The 16659-nt window shown below is 45.1% G+C and overlaps 1 protein-coding gene across 1 annotated transcript in view; it reads left to right on the top strand.

The window, feature by feature from the left end:
- Positions 1–8204: 8204 nt before the first annotated feature.
- psda (pleckstrin and Sec7 domain containing a) overlaps positions 8205–16659 on the top strand; it is a gene marked incomplete at its 5' end in the record, with an annotated part of 31300 nt that continues 22845 nt past the window's right edge. The window contains 3 exons of the mRNA XM_084153056.1: positions 8205–8247; positions 9181–9724; positions 9927–10367. Coding sequence (XP_084009182.1) covers positions 8205–8247; positions 9181–9724; positions 9927–10367 — 1028 coding nt within the window. The remainder of the gene's footprint in view (positions 8248–9180; positions 9725–9926; positions 10368–16659) is intronic.

Genomic DNA, 16659 nt, shown 5'->3' with positions numbered 1-16659 from the left:
GGGATAGAGAAAATGACTGTCTGTCTAAGCGTGAGGGTGTGAAGGTGATGCCTCGGATTTGTTTATCCTTGATTTTCCTCCGAGGTTCACATCTGTTACCCCCTACGACTCAAATTAGCCAAATGAGTCTCTATCCTCTGAATAAAAGGAGGGCCCCAGTCCCCTCTGACCTTGTTACCGTCCCAGGAACTATAAGCTGCATGGTCCTTCACCATCTGTTAGTGCTAAACAGACTACTTTACACCACTAGCCATTGGGCCGGTAAGACAGCACTGGATCAAGGGATCTGATTGGTCGAGCACTCTTCCTGGAGGGAGGGACAAAGCACCATGAGTGGCAGAAGGTGGAAGACTGAGCTCTATTGGACTTAGGCAGGTCTGGAGGAGAACAGTGAGGCGTAAATCCAGTATGGATGAGCTGGCAAAGCGGACAGCCACTGTGAGTCTAGAGGTGGTAAAGAGGAGAAAGGGAGACGAGAGAAAGAGTTAGGAAGGAGGCAGCCCCAGACTGTGCTGCTGCCACTCAGGGGATGGCGGATGCTGTTAGCAAGATGAAGAGGACTATGAGGTAAGGGAGAAATGGTGTCAGAGTATGTGTCTGTAGGTTGAACAGTAATGGAGGAGAGAGAGTGTGGGGGGTGGGGAATCCTATTAAGTCAGAGTACAGAAAAAGTAGGCCGAACTACCCTGCTCATCAGGGTGTGAGTGTGTTTTTAATATGAGCAGGTGTGTGAGAGAGAAAGACGGAAGGGAGGGGCGGGGGGCATATGTTGATCCTCAAGTGTTATGAGGTTGTACTCTACTCTGTGTGCCTTGTTCAACAACCAGTTCAACATGTGGCCTTGTGATGTTATTAATATGAATGTCTATTGGTTTCCTGGTTTTAGAAATACTTTGATATGTTACAGTTTTCGAATTGACAGATGTTTTTAAATTGTATACTTGGTTTCTAGTCTGTGAAAAACACTGACATGATGTTTTAGGCGTTCCTTTTTAGGAGCGAGTGATTTTTATGTTCTTCTTTCTGGTCATCAGGGGAGATTGATATGTGTGATAATTGGGGTTTGAATTGGATGAAAGGAAATGGATCTGACATTTTAAAAAGCGATTAAATGAAAACGTTAGGACCGTCTCCTGGCTTGTAATAATGTCCAGCAGTCTGGTTGTTGTCCTCTGGATTTATTCCAATTCATACGGGCCCAACTAATCTAACTATGTCTCACTCCTGCCAGATGTATCCGATAACGTAAGCACGGGCCCTGGCCTCTGTCTCAAGAACAGTGAGTTAACCTTGTTGTGGAATTCGATAAAGAAATAACCACACTACAGATTTAGTGGTAGAAGTAGTATTCAATTTTACATGCATACTGTAAGGACAACAAAACGTATTGGGGCCAGCCAGACAGAGGTTATTTGGACTTAACTTTTTCAGGTTGGTGGGAATCTGACCCAGTCACCCAGTGGTTCTATTAAACAAGTAGGTGTCCATTTCACATCTATATTTTTTGCCTCTCTCTGATATCTGTGTACACAAACTGAGGGAATATTACACTTGTTATTCTAGATTGAGGACATGGTGTGAGTGTGAACTTGACAGACTACAGATTTGGATGAATAATATAACACTTGGAATGTGGAATGTTTTGGGTAAAAACAGTAACTTGTCTGCCTGCTATTGTGAGTCTCTCATGTTTTGGTTAATTCTGAGCCTTCAAGTTCAAGGATCCTTGACCTGTGAAAATAGCTTTGATTAATCCAATAGAGCTCTAACAGGTCTGTGGCCAAAAAGCAATCAGACACATTTGTGGAGTCTATCACAGATGCATCCAAGCAAGACCTGTACTGTATCATAACCAACTGTTTACCGTCATCACTTATGATACTATATTACTATTTCTGACTAATACCTATACCCACATAAAAAAATACTACAGTTTACAATAGAATACTACAGTACTTACTATAGAATTTTGTAGAAAACTGTAGTATACTGTAGAATACTAAACTACACACTGTAGTATAGCTCAATCATGTGTAGGACTTACTATAGAATGTTATAGTATTCTGTAAAATACTATAGTAAATACTACAGTATACTACAGACCACAAAAACACGCAAATAAATACTACAGTAATGTTAGGCAAAACACTACAATCTGCAAAAACACTACAGTGAATTCAACAGTAATGTCCACAAAAACACTACAATGTGCAAAAACACTACAGTAATTACTATAGTATTTAATTAGCATATACCCTGCCATTTCCCGTCCCAAAATCCCAATTTGTGCCACCCATAAGTCAGAAACCTACATGCCAAGTATAGTATTTTATTAGGATCCCCATTAGCTGTTGCAAAAGCAGCAGCTACTCTTCCTTGGGTCCACATGAAACATGACATAATACAGAACATTAATAGACAAGGACAGAACTACATCAATTTAAGAAAGGCACACGTAGCCTAGATATCAATACATACACACAAACTATCTAGGTCAAATAGGGGAGAGGTGTTGTGCCGTGAGGTGTTGCCGTGAGGTGTTTATTTTTTTTAAAACCAGGTTTGCTGTTCATTTGAGCAATATTAGATGGGAGTTCCATGCAATAATGGCTCTATATAATACTGGACACTTTCTTTAATTTGTTCTGGATTTGGGGACTGTGAAAAGACCCCTGGTGTGTGTCAGAGCTGTGTGTAAGTTGACTATGTAAACAATTTGGGATTTTCAACACATTGTTTCTTATAATAAGAAGTGATGCAGTCAGTCTCTGCTCAACTCTTAGCCAAGAGAGACTGGCATGCATAGTATTTATATTAGCCCTCTGATTACAATGAAGAGCAAGAAATGCCGCTCTGTTCTGGGCCAGCTGCAGCTTAACTAGGTCTATCCTTGCAGCACTCGACCACACGACTGGACAATAATCAAGATAAGACAAAACTAGAGCCTGCAGGACTTGCTTTTTGGAGTGTGGCCTGTATATTGTGTTCCCTACAAGTTATAAAAAAAGAGTGGAAGCTCTGAACTGTTGGTTCAGACTTCAGTCATACCTACCTACAGATTATGGAAAATGTGCTCTTTGAGTATTTTGTCCAGTAGATTTCTTCAATACTACTGTAAAGTCCCATAGTATACTATATACTTTTGTCATGTGGGTAGGCCTTCATTTATAGTTCACAACCTTGAATCTCAGTCAGAATGACTGGGAGTAAAGCTGTTATCGAGATCTGTGTCGCATACAGTCACCCGCCCAGGGGGTCAGGGGAAGGCACCCCTAGACTATGGTGTCATGGTGTGACTGGTAGACAATGGCATGACAGCATCACCTCAGGTTACGAAGATGAAAGTAGATCAGAGGTGTTTATATAGCATAACACACATTCGGCTCCTCCAAGACAAACTTACACACACATTCAGCCATGGATTCTGAATACAGTAACAGTCTTTGATGTCAGTTTGTTTGTTTTATTGTCTTTTTAAAATAACATGTTCCTAATATGTTCTTCTCTCTTTTTCTTTCTCTTTGACAGACTAAAACTAAGCTGAGCATTGCGAAGAGACCTGCCAATCATCCTCCAGCTTACTGACCCTCACCAAATGGACCCATTTTGTTTCATTTCGGGTTAGAAAGGAAGTTTAGGAGACAAACAACAAGAAAGAGACAGAGGCCTGCACTGAGGCCAGTGTGGGGACCATGTCTCAGTCAGGCAAGATCCTGCACCTGTATGTGGAGGTGAGGTCTGTCCCGGAGGAAGAGAAGGAGTTTGGGGGTGGTGTGGAGGGTATTCACCCACTAGTGCGCCAAGGGCCTGACATCCTACCTCAGTCCCAGCACACGCCCAGCCACTCCACCTGTACCTGCACCTCCACCCCCAGCCCAGCCTCCATGTCCCCAGGGGGGGTGCATAAAATTGGGGGCAGCAGTCCCAGCCTCACCCCCTCCAAGTCCTCCTCCAGACACTCTGTCAATTTCCAGCTGGACCTACCGGACAACTCAGGGCCACCCATCCACCACAGGCAAAGTCTGGGGATTGGTCAACTGCTCTCCACTCTCCAGCCTGCACCCAATGGGCCACAGTATGGAACTCTGGTGCGTGCCCGCTCCTCAGACATTGAGCACTACCACGGGAGGGTGCCCCTATCCCCTGCCTCCTCTGGGAGATTAACTGCCCCCTCCACTCCAACCAGTGGGTGCAGGTCCTACGATGGCTCTGGTGTGGGGGATGGGGGCAAGCGCTCTGTGGTCAGCTTTAGCTACGTAGAGAAAGCCAGCATTAAGTCTGTGGACAGCCCCCGCAGTGCTTTGTGCCAAAGTATACCTGAGAACCCCTTCAGTATAGGCATGGAGGAGAGGTATCTGCCTGCCCACCTCAGGAAGAGGCTTAGTGACCCTGTGTGGTCGGACAGCTGGCAGCCCTCCGGTAGCTCCAGCCCCAAACTGTCCCCCAGGGGCTCCCCCTGTCTCCGCAGGGCCACTCTGGACACTGTAGCCAGAGAAGCCACCTACAGGGCCATGGAGGAATTTGGCACCCCAGAACTGAGGCGCAGACTGGCAGCCTACAGGCCAGACCAGAGCCCCAGCTTGCCCCGGCACTACCAGCAGCAGCCCCGCTGCAAGTCCTGGGGTGGGTCCCCGGTCCTGCCTCAGGGTGCCAAAACGCTGCCCGTCAATGCACACCTCATAGACCCAGACAGGAACCCTGGTTTAAATGGCCTCCCCAGAAGCCCAGCTTCTGACCAGCTCTTCGTTCAAGCCAGGCAGTCTTACTACAAATACACCATGTCCCCCTCGAGTGTTCGCCACCACCATGGTGTCCATAACAACAGGCTGGACCTGGGGGATGAGAGCCCCAGGTTGTCCTCCAAGTTTGGGGATGAGAGCCCCAGGTTGTCCTCCAAGTTTGGGGATGAGAGCCCCAGATTGTCCTCCAAGTTCCACCTGCCTTTACCTACAGGGAGGCCCACTGCAATCCAGCATGACATACCATCAAGCATGATTACCAGCACCTCAGCCTCTTGCAATCAGAGGACTAGCAGTCACACCAGCAGCCACACTCCTAGCGATAGCCCCTGCTTACCCAACAAGGTCAACTCCAAACAGACAGGTCAGTCAAATGGTAGCAAGCTGGGAGAGGGATTGAACCAGACCAGTGGCAGGAGAAGTATCTCCCAGGCCACTAGCCCTGACATGGCCTGTAAGCTGGCAGAGGAGGCTACCAAGCTTCCCACCATCCTCATGGACAGGAGGACTCCCTCCCCCACCCCGTTCCAGGCTGACTCGGCCAGGTCAGAGAGCCCCAGGCCTGGCTACCTCTCTAGGGAGTCTCAACCCTATGCCACCCTCCAGGGCACGGGTTCTCCAGCGCAGCACCACCCTGAAGCTAACAGTAACACCCACCTCCAGGACCACAGGTGGACAGACAAGGAGTCTCCTAGTGCTGGACGCCACTCCAGAGAGTCCAGACCAGGCCAAGGCTTGGGGCAAGCCTCTCCACTCCTACAGCAGAAGGGCATCTCCTCCCCAGCCATGCCAGTTAAGCTGCACCTAGTGGTGGATTCCCACACCCCTATTGTAGACCCTCGGCTGCAGAGAGCTGAGCTGCTGGCGAAAGACGGCCCCACCCTGCACCGCCACCAGCCCCCACAGTACATGGGAGACCGGGGCTCCCCCGGCCTGTATAGGAGACAGTACGACACCCTCTTTGACAGAGGGGGTCCGAGGGACAGCCCGGAGAGCAGCAGGCGCCTGGTTATAGGCCTTGACGTGGAGCCACCAGACAGCTGGACCTCCAGGATGCAGCAGTGGAGGGAGAATGTGTCCGTTGCGGACAAAGAGGAGTCCAATAGGGAGGATCAGACTGCTGATGGTGATGGAGTGTGTGTGGTGACCAAGGAAGAGCTGCAACAGAGGAGGGATGATGCAGCTGTGTTGGGGTATCAGAGGGATAAACATGGGGTAAACAGGGGGGAGACCCAGGACCATAGCGAACTGCTGGGGTCTTCCCAAAGCTCCAGTGGAGTGACAGGCAGTCTGGGGGAAAGCAGTCAGCCAGAGAGGTACTGTCTGTCTCCAGAGACATCCAGCCAGTCCAGCCAGAAGAGCAATGACACTGAAGACACTGCTTCTGGGATGCAGGTGGGTGAGCGAGAGTGTGTGTGTGTAAGAGAGACTGTGTAAGAGAGAAGTGTGCATTATCCCTTATCATATACTCAATCATTCTCACTGTCTTTCATCAGTCGGACAGCCGTTCCTCTGTGCTGGGCCCGTCCTTGCACTCTCAGAGGATTGCCCATGCCAAATGGGAGTTCCTGTTCGGACAGCCCACAGAGGACTGCCATGATTCTAAAGGTGGGCGGTCCTGTCCTGAAAGAGCTCTAATCACTGTCTTACTCCTCCTCCTCCTCTAGTTCAGACTTCCTAGTTCGTCAGCCCCTTCTCATGAGCAAGCAGCTAGCTACACAATACTCCTGTAATCCAATTAGCTTTGGCTAGATTTGGCTTTAGAGCCATCATGGCCTGGCATTAGCTCTGTCCTTTTTTAACTCTGACTGACTCGCATCCTTCTCTTGCAACACAAACACTTTCTTTGTTCACCCAAAAGGTTACAGCACTTTATTGATAGTTTAGAGCAGGGGTAGGTAACTAGATTTAGCCGGGGGACGTTTTGGTCGGGGGGTGGGAACATCTTTATAATAATTTGTACTCTGCAAATTGACCATAACTAAGACCAAAAAGAGATTGTATTTTCAAATACAATCATTTCATACCTTGATTACATTGAGACACGATCACATATCTCTTTTTTTATTTGTGGGAATACTTGGGAACCGATTTCTTAAATTAAACTTGACCAAAAACGGGGGGGGGGGGGCACAAATGATCACTCACTGGTCAGTTTTAGCCCCTCAGGCTGCCTGTCGCCGACCCCTGGTTCAGAGTCTAGACATCTCAGCATCACACATGGCTAATGTCTTTCATTTAATGTGTACTTTCCTGTTAACGAAATGTAGACCTTAGAGAATCTGTCCCCTTGTGTTTGATTACATTTTCCTTATCCCTTCTCTGCATCTCACACTCATTTTCCATCAGTCACTATTGTATTACAGTATTCATTACAGACAGTGTGTTATAGGCCCCAAAACCGTGAATGTCTTCACAATAAACTGTACCGTCATAATAACAATCTATACATTTAGAAGAGGTCATTTTATTACATTTTCATGGTCTTTAGAACAGGTCATTTTACTTAGTGCTACAAAAACATTCAGGGCTCTATTTGAACAAACCTAACGCAATGGTAAATCTTAGCGCTGGCGGTAGTATTATAGGTTTGGGGGTGTCATAAATATTTTTGCTATTTTCACAACTGGAGTTATGGGCACAGTAGCTGGCGGTGGCGCGAAAGGGCTGGGTTTTGATGAATAAACAAGTTCTGGGTGTGTCGAGGCTTGGTGTCTCACTGGCCAATCAGAATGTGCTCCATGGCTAAATATGTGGTTGCTTCAAGTTGTATATTTATGGTCTCTTATGTATTGCCTTGTCATCAACTCATTTACATTTACGTAATTTAGCAGACGCTCTTATCCAGAGCGACTTACAAATTGGTGCATTCACCTTATAGCCAGTGGGAGACTGTGTATAACTCCAATTCAAATGTTACTCCATTATAGCCTAGTTCGTTAAATAGCGTGCCCCATATTTGCTAAATATGTTGGCAGTACACATTGTTCTAATTGCGTTGCTTCAATATGGAAATACATTGCTAAACATAGGCTATAGCATTAACACTGATATAGGGGCTAGGCCTACTGTAAATTGCAATTTGTACATGGACATGCCAAGCGGTGTCGATAAGTAAGATTGAATTCACTAGGCTATTGATAAGGCCTAAAAAGACAGTGTATAATTATAATCAAATTCTAATAAAAACAAATCAACAACTTGTTTTAAATAGGCTATGTCTATATACAGTTACAGGCACCATAATTGCTCCCCATGGGTGTATAATACAGACAAGGCAACTTAGACTATGGAGAGTTTTACGCACATCCAAACTTTTCACAGGAGCTGGATAAAGATCCAATATAAAGAGAAAGGGGCAATGTCCATTCACTGTTATACTGATCAAAAATGTAATGTTTTATAAACATAATGGAACCATCTTATAGATCATATTTGCAGACGAAATCTCATTACATTCGAGCCATGTACGTTCTCACCATAAACCCGTGGACGGTGAACCTTTCTAGTAAGTTAGTTTTTCTTTTAATTTGAAACCCAACAACAATATTTCTAAATAGGATTGGGTCAGAAGCATGATATCATAAATCACTTCTTCTCAATACATGTCACTGTGTGCACACGTAGGTCTAAATGTCTTTACACATAACATTCGCACGTCTATACAATTGACAGGAGCCTAGTATTTTGTATCATTGCCTATGTGCGAGGCACTTTTGATTTTTTTTTTTTATCCACTGTTGATATGGCATTATAGGAGGACTTAATAATTTGGAGGAGCATGTATTTGGTAATCGGACGAGGTGAGCCCTTTGAAAATGGGGATGGATAGCTTACTTGAAAAAGTTAAAGACCATTTAAAATCTCTTTATTCATATGCTACGTTTGGCTAATGGCCAGGAGAAAAAGATGCACCTATGCAATACTGCTAAATCAGCCTTTATTAAGGGGAGGGTAGGCTATGCTTGGTTTTTAATCGAAATGGGGGGGAAACCAATCGGTTTCGAAATACAAGATTCACTGGCACAAAACACATTTCTCTCCTTCCATGGGCACTGTGCGTCATGGCTGGTTTTTAAGGACACACCTTAAATATTGCCACCCCTCCCACTTCAGCGCAAGCGAGCTGATGTTAAACAGGTAAATTGCCGAACCTGGCTTTAGTGCTAGAAAAGGTCATTGCGCCAGTTTTTACATGACAAAATTGCAAATTAACATGCATTTGACACTTGTGCCTCCTTGGCACCAGCTGAAAATAGAGCCCTGAATGTTATTACCATAGTCAGTCCTCTCAATACACAGTACCATCATAATGGAATACAATCTATAAATTGACTTCTGGTCTTTAGAACAAGAAATGTTTGACTATTTGTGCATGGTTTTTAGAACATGGCATTTGACTAAAACACTTTTACATCCTCTGTCTTTTTCGATATCCCAGACTCCTCTACAGCCCCCCCTAGGGGCACCTCCAGTGGGTCTCCCAAGCCCACCCCTCCCTCCTCCCTGCCCCTGAAGCCCACAAGTCACTGGAGGGGGCTGGACGATGAGGGCCAGAGTTTATCCTATCACAACGTCCAACAGGTGGAGGTGGAGCTGGTGACTCCGCCCCCAGTCACTGTGGTTGGCATCTCACCCAAGACGGGCATCATCCGGAAAACCATCAAGTACTCTGAGACGGACTTAGATGCGGTGCCCCTGAAATGCTATAGGGAAACAGACCTGGATGAGGTAATGTTAGCTGAGGCCCAGGCAGAGAGAGAGCGAGAACAGGAGGAGGTGGAAGTGGACTCTGCCTTTGGGAGTAACCGCAGTGTGCTGGGCACCTTGTCCTCCAGCGCCAGTACCATAGTCCGCACTGACGGAGAGGTGGAGGAGCTGGAGGAGGAGGTGGTGAGCTGGGCCAGTGTGAGGATGCAGGGGGATAAGAAGAGACAGCATGCCACCCAGGAGGATAATCAGATACACAGTCTGCTGCTGAAGGGGTGAGACATTCACTGAAGTTCAAACACACCATACCTTGAAGGCAATTATAGAGAGATGAGTTTAACACCTCATACCTACAGTACCTGTACCTACCTCATATCTAAAATACTTGTTACAAATGTCTTAAATTGTGTCTTCATTGAAAAAATGTACAGATCTGTTGCACTTGTAGAAAAACCTTTACATCCTTTTTTCCTGTAGTCGTCCCCTGGACAACATATCGGATTCTCAGTCAGCCCTCAAGTCCCCCATCTCAGTGAACAGCCCTCGCAGGACCTCTGCGGATGGCCTGGACTCCTTCAGCCGCCACTTTGAGAGCATCGTGGAGTCTCACCGGGCCAAGGGCACCTCCTACAGCAGCCTGGACAGCGTTGACCTCTTGACCTCCAGCGGCCCGCCCGTTTTCACCTTTGACCTTCCCACCCTCACCCCTGAGATCCAGAGCCGGATTTGTGAGAGTGCGCGTCACATCATCGAGCTGAGTTTTGCCCCCCTGGCCCATCCAGAGCCTCCCAGTGTGTCTGTCGCCGTCCGCTCTGAGAACACCCTGGCCCCCACAGGAGACGGGCTCAGCAGCTCATCTGAGAAGGATTCTACTTCAGGAGGGAAGTCCCGGTTGGAGAAAGACTCATTGCAAACTAAGTCTAACTTAGACTTGCCTCTCATTAGGTGAGTGACAATCAGTCCAACTGAAAGCATGGACATCTAAGGTGTACTTAATTTAGACTGTTTTGTATCAGCAACTTTGCTGTGTCCGTGCAGGAGAAAGTGGTCACACGCACGCACAAAATCACAATCCCTTCACCAACCTCTACAGGATCATTTAGCTGTGATATCTCTTGAATGCATTTTTGTGTTTGTTTACCATTGTTAGAAAGATGTGTGCTGGAGATGGTGGTGTCAACACGTACAGTGAGCTCCATATTATTATATATTTTTTGGCTCTGTACTCCAGCCCTTTGGATTTGAAATGATACAATGACTATTACTGTCAGCTTTAATTTGAGGGTATTTTCATCCATATCGGGTGAACCGTTTATAAATTACAGCACTTTTTGTACATAGTCCCCCCATTTTAGGGGACCAAAAGTATATGGGACAAATTCACTTATATGTGTAGTAAAAAGTTTAGTATTTGGTTCCATATTCATAACACGCAATGACTACATCAAGCTTTTGACTCTACAAATTTGTTGGATGCATTTGCTGTTTGTTTTGGTTGTGTTTCAGATTGTTTTGTGCCCAATATAAATGAATGGTAAGTAATGTATTCTGTCATTTAGGAGTCACTTTTATTGTAAATAAGAATAGAATATGTTTCTAAACACTTCTACATTAATGTGGATGCTACCATAATTACGGGTAATCCTGGATGAATCGTGAATAATGATGAGGGAGAGAGTTACAGACACACAAATATCATACCCCCCAAGAAATGCTAACCTTTCCCTGTTATTGTAATGGTGAGAGTATAGCTTGTCTTGGGAGTAGGATATTTATCATTCATTTCTATTGGGTACAAAATAATCTGAAACATAACCAAAACAAACAGCAAATGCATCCAGCAAATTTGTAGAGTCAAAAGCTTGATGTAGTCATTGCGTGCTATGAATATGTGACCAAATACTAAACTTTTGACTACTTTAACAATTTTCCCCAATACTTTTAGTCCCCTAAAATGGGGGAACAATGTACGAAACGTGCTGTAAATTCTAAATGGTTCACCCAATATGGATTAAAATACCCTCAAATGAAAGCTGACAGTCTGCACTTCAACCTCATAGTCATTGTATCAATTCAAATCCAAAGAGCTGGAGTACAGAGCCAAAACAACAACACAATTGTTACTGTCTCAATACTTTTGGAGCTCACTGTATTTTGCTATATGAAGATCCTATTATAAGATATAGTATCCTATTATGCTGTTTCATAATGGTAAACCGCTTAATGCTGCTTTGGTAATACAGCTCTTTACTGCTCCTAGACGACCTACAAAAGCACTGTCACTAAAATCTCATGTGTTGTCCCTTGAATGGTTGTTCCTAATTACTTCGATTGCATTTGGAGTTTAGAGCCTATAATCTAAGCATGTATGACATATGTTTGGTCTGGTATTTCCAATAATGACAGATAGTGTCTGTTTTGCATACAGCTGTTTTGATCAGCATCTGTCTGACCTGATCAAATTAACATATTAAGCATGTAGAGATGCTCCAGACTCGCCAAAGCTCAGAAGGCCTAATGCTGGAGTGCAAATAAGACTGAATTGCCTTCTTCCCACAGTCTCTTTAACTGTGCCCTGCATTTCACCATCACACTTACCCCAGGGGAGTCGGAGCTGAGCTCCTCTGAGCGGGTCATGAGTCCTAGGTGTCTCAATTCTCAAGAGATTAGAGAAATGGTGAAAACCCCTCTATGTCCAATTCCTATTAGATTAGGATATCTCTCCTAAATATTTGTGTTTGAAAGGAGCTTCTGGGTATCACTAATTCTAACCTAGAGGGCGGCAGGGAGCCTAGCGGTTAAAAGCATTGGGCCAGTAACCGAACGGTCGCTGGTTCGAATCCCCGAGTCGACTAGGTGAACAATCTGTCTGTGCCCTTGAGCAAGGCACTTAATCCTAATTGCTCCTGTAAATCGCTCTAGATAAGAGTGCTAAATGATGAAAATGTAAAACGTTATATGCCTGTTGAACTCAACCGCAGAAATGTAGTTGTACCACTAGATGAGGCCAGAGAGCCATTGTATTTCTTTTGGAACGTTTATCCAGAAAGTAGTTAATACTAGTACAGTACTGTCTGTTACATGGTATAGGGTTGACTGTGTTGTGGTTTGATGTCCTATGATTTGGGCTCAGCGGTATGATACCTCTCTGGTTAAGGTATGGATGTGGACTTGCAGAGTGGACCATGAGAGGAACTTTTGATTGGATGCGGAAAATCATTCCTCCGTGGTTGGAAATGAGTCATGGTCTGATTGTATTTGTGTGCATGATGTTTTACTTCTTAAGTGGACATGTGTAACGCAGAGTGGCTAATAAGTTGGTGTTATTTTCATTCCAAGATGTAGTATCTCAGTCCCACCAACCCTGCCAAGAATGAAGTTATTATAACTTAGTTTATGGGACAAATTCTATTAATAGAGGCCTGAGGAACATCTGGGTACCCGGGTCCTATTAGTGAATGTTCATTTACCCATAAGTGTATATTATATAAAACATATGTTCCCATATGTGTAGGCTTACTCATATCCAGTGTATCTTGCCAGCTATTCAGTGAGTGAGCGTGTCCATGTGTGTGTTGTGTTTAGTGTCACTGGTTTCACTTACAGTCAGTCAAACCCGTTCTGCCATGCCACCTGGCTCCTTGGTTGCACCGCCTTTCCTGTCAGGCAGCCAATCAGATCTGTAGCTCAGCCAGCCATACTTGGTAACCATGGCAACTGTGTATTAACTTCCTGGACCATGTGATTTCAGGGTTTTAAAATAGAAAAGAGACCGTTGGGTGTGAGGTCGACCACTCTTTTGGACTATTAAGTCACAGGAGGATACAGTATCAACAGCAGCGGGGCCACTGACACGGCTCCTTTTTAAGTCACACCATGAACTCTCACGATTTCCAAAGTATTTTGATCAAACTCCAAAAGGCAGTTTGATTGAATCAAAAGCTAATTTAAAGATGTGTTACAAATTGACTTTGAGGATATCAAGTTCACTTCAGTTGGCTTTTGATCCACAAGACAACAAGAGACCCATTGTTCTACGGCCAGATTTGTTGGACTGAGTGGTCTGGAAGGAGTCTTATCTTTGGCTAGACTCTTTACCTTTTGTGCCAGAAGCCATGTCAACAATGATTTTAAAATATGAATTAGTAAAACCATAAGGTCTGTTCTATGGTAAATATGAAATATATTTATTAGTAAAGGAATAGATCTGGTATCATCAGTCTGTGTGATGTCATTGTTGTATGCTACTTTGATTATCTTTCATTTCCGTTTGTTTGGCTTTCCTGCAACACTGACACACTGGAGTTTTACTGAAACTGTTCTGTGATTTAAATCTGATAGGCTACATGTGTATTTGTTTAGAGAGAGAGGAGCTCTCTCTAAACAGTAAGTAGGTTAGAAACATAGAAAGTGGGATCAGTGGGAGAGAGGGAAGGGGAGAGGAAGAGAAGAGAGAGGGGAAGGGAGGTGGGATTGCAGCCATGGAGAGAGGAAATGCATGCTTTCTCCAGCAATAAAAAATAGCCCAGCTGATGAGCCATCCACAGAGAGAGGCACATGACGGATAAAGACAGAGCGAGAGGGCAGTGAAAGGCTGAGACTGGCCGAGTGTAACTTTGAGTTCAACAAAGATCCTGCCAAACTATTACCACATACTGTGTCCACACTGGCTTGGATACTTCAGAGTTCAAAACAAGAGCTACAGGCAGAGACGGAAGAGGAAGCGAGACACCCCACTCTGTTTTTTTCTGGTTCAATGAACTAAGTAGACCAGACCCAGCTGCTATTTCATTCACACCCAGTTAAGTAGACCGGAACGAATTGTTTTATTTTATTTAGTAAACGGCCTAAGCAAAGACACTACAGTTTGAAACTCTGTGGTGGTTTAGAAACTCTGTGGCCTGTGTGAACTATCTTAATTTATCCACCATCTTTGCTACAGGGAGCCGGAGAGGGAGGAACTGACAAAGCGAGCGAGAGAGTTAAAGAGAGAGTGGCAGACGGGACAGCAGGGGAGGACAGCAACAGATTAGGGCGCCAAATAAGGCAAAGAGAGTATCCAGACACAAAGGAGGGGAAATGGAAGAGAACATGTTGTGAAATGCACCATGAGGCTCTGCTAGGCTCAGGCTGAGAGCAGTGCAGTGTCGGGTGTGTGGCTGGAGGATCGATGTGGTCAGTGGGACAGACTGTTGACTGGCAGGGTTACCTCACCGCGGAGTGCCGTGGTTGGGTGTGAAAGGGGCAGGGCTCTGGGGACAACATGGCACGCATGTTGTCAACATGGCATTTGCTCTGCTGGGGGGGCGGGGCTTTGGAAGACGGGTACCTGTATGCCCCCTACCCAGCCATTTACCGGTGAGTTCCCCACTGTACTATACCTACCTCCATCTGCCTGTCCTGCTTTCTGTCTGTTTGTCAGAGGTGTGTGGACCTTAACAGTGTTATGGACAGCAGAGGTTGACTTTATCATGTGCTTTTTACATTGTTATGAATGGTCTAATGTTATGAAATGTTTAAGTGTGAGCTGATTATCTGTGTTGCTGTGACTCTTAGCTGGCTGGACAGTGTTATACAGTGTCTGGTAAGAAATGGGTGCTGTACATTACATTGATGTACAGGGTGAGCGTGACAGTGTGTGTTCAGAGAAACTATGTGGCACCTCATGGTGTTATTAATAGAGTGATTAATACCTGTTGGCTCTAGTCCTTACGACAGAGGCTCACCTACAGTGTTCTCAGATCAGCAGCCTTGGCTTCACCTAGGAGGGGGGAGTTATTCAGTTACTATAATAACCTACAACCAAAGAAGGTTGACTGTTCTCATGATGCAGCACAACCAGTTTATGAAACTGCTGTTTTGGGGACATAAGATGTTGGCTTGCGATAGAGCCAATTTGTATAACTTTACAACCAACTTTACAATCAACTGTAAAGTTAAGGACATAACCTGGTGTTAATATAAAGGCTCAAGGCTGTGGTCTGGTTTAAATGTTGAGACTTTTCTATAGAGCTCTGTCTCTCCATGGACGCTGTTGAATGAAATGTCCGCCGGCCACTCCTGCTATCGTCCCTGAAAAGAACACTGGCTTCCTCGCCACACCCTGGAAAATAAGTCTGGGAGTCTTTCTCTCTCTCTCCCTTTCTGTGGAGGAGTGGATCATAAACACATTGTTTTAAGAATAAACAAACTCAGCCCCCTGCTACTTATCTCCCCACCCGCCTCCTTTGTGGTGGACCATTCTGTCAGAGGGGGTGACCCAAAGGGCCGGTGGAATAAACCAAACACAACCAATAAATAGGGGTGTTCTTTATCCTGAGATGGGTTGCTACCTTGCTGTGGAGGTTTGAAAGGAGTCATGCGTTTGAGGAGGAACTCTCTTGGCGAAAAGCAAGGTGGACCACTAACCAAAGGACCACGCTGTTCATTTGGTAGGGCAGATTACTTCATCTTATCTCGATGGGGATTCACCCACTGTAAATGCATGGGCATTTCTGCGATGAATGGACTCTCTACCATGTTGTTGTAGGAAGGATTTGCTGACAGTTCCATCCACGCTCTTAAAGGGGCTCTCCGATTATTTTCTCAAATGTCTGCAGAGACATAAGTCTAACTTAAGTCAATTTGCTTTGTGACTATTGTGGGTATAGTTTGTAGATGTGAATGGAAATGTTTATCCTTTGAAACAACTCTCTTTTTTATAGATAATTAATTGACATTATGGTGATTTATCCTTTCCATACATGACTCATATCATTGCATACATATTTTCCACTAGGAAATAGCTTATTACTAAAGCACTGTGCATGGACTTTTTTCTAGAAATTCTCCAGCACATTTACATGTCCTTGACTTGGTGCTGCGTTACCGCTTGCCGTGTGGTAGCAGAGAGAACAGTCTATGATTTGGGTGCTGGAGTCTTTGACAATTTTGTGGGCCTTCCTCTGACACCGCTTAGTATATAGGTCCTGGATGTCAGGAAGTTTGGCCCCAGTGATGTACTGGGCCGTACGCACTACCCTCTGTAGTGCCTTGCGGTCGGAGGCCGAGCAGTTGCCATACCAGGCGGTGATGCAACCAGTCAGGATGCCCTTGATGGTGCAGCTGTATAACTTTTTGAGGATCTGGGGACCCATGCCAAATCTTTTCAGTCTCCTGAGGAGGAAAAGGTGTTGTGCCCTCTTCACAACTGTCTTGGTGTGTTTGGACC

Source organism: Coregonus lavaretus (genome assembly GCF_964263955.1).
Source record: "Coregonus lavaretus genome assembly, chromosome: 36".
Classification (NCBI taxonomy): Eukaryota; Metazoa; Chordata; class Actinopteri; order Salmoniformes; family Salmonidae; genus Coregonus; species Coregonus lavaretus.
Note: the sequence above shows the minus strand (reverse complement) of the source record. Positions and strands in the feature narration are given on the sequence as shown.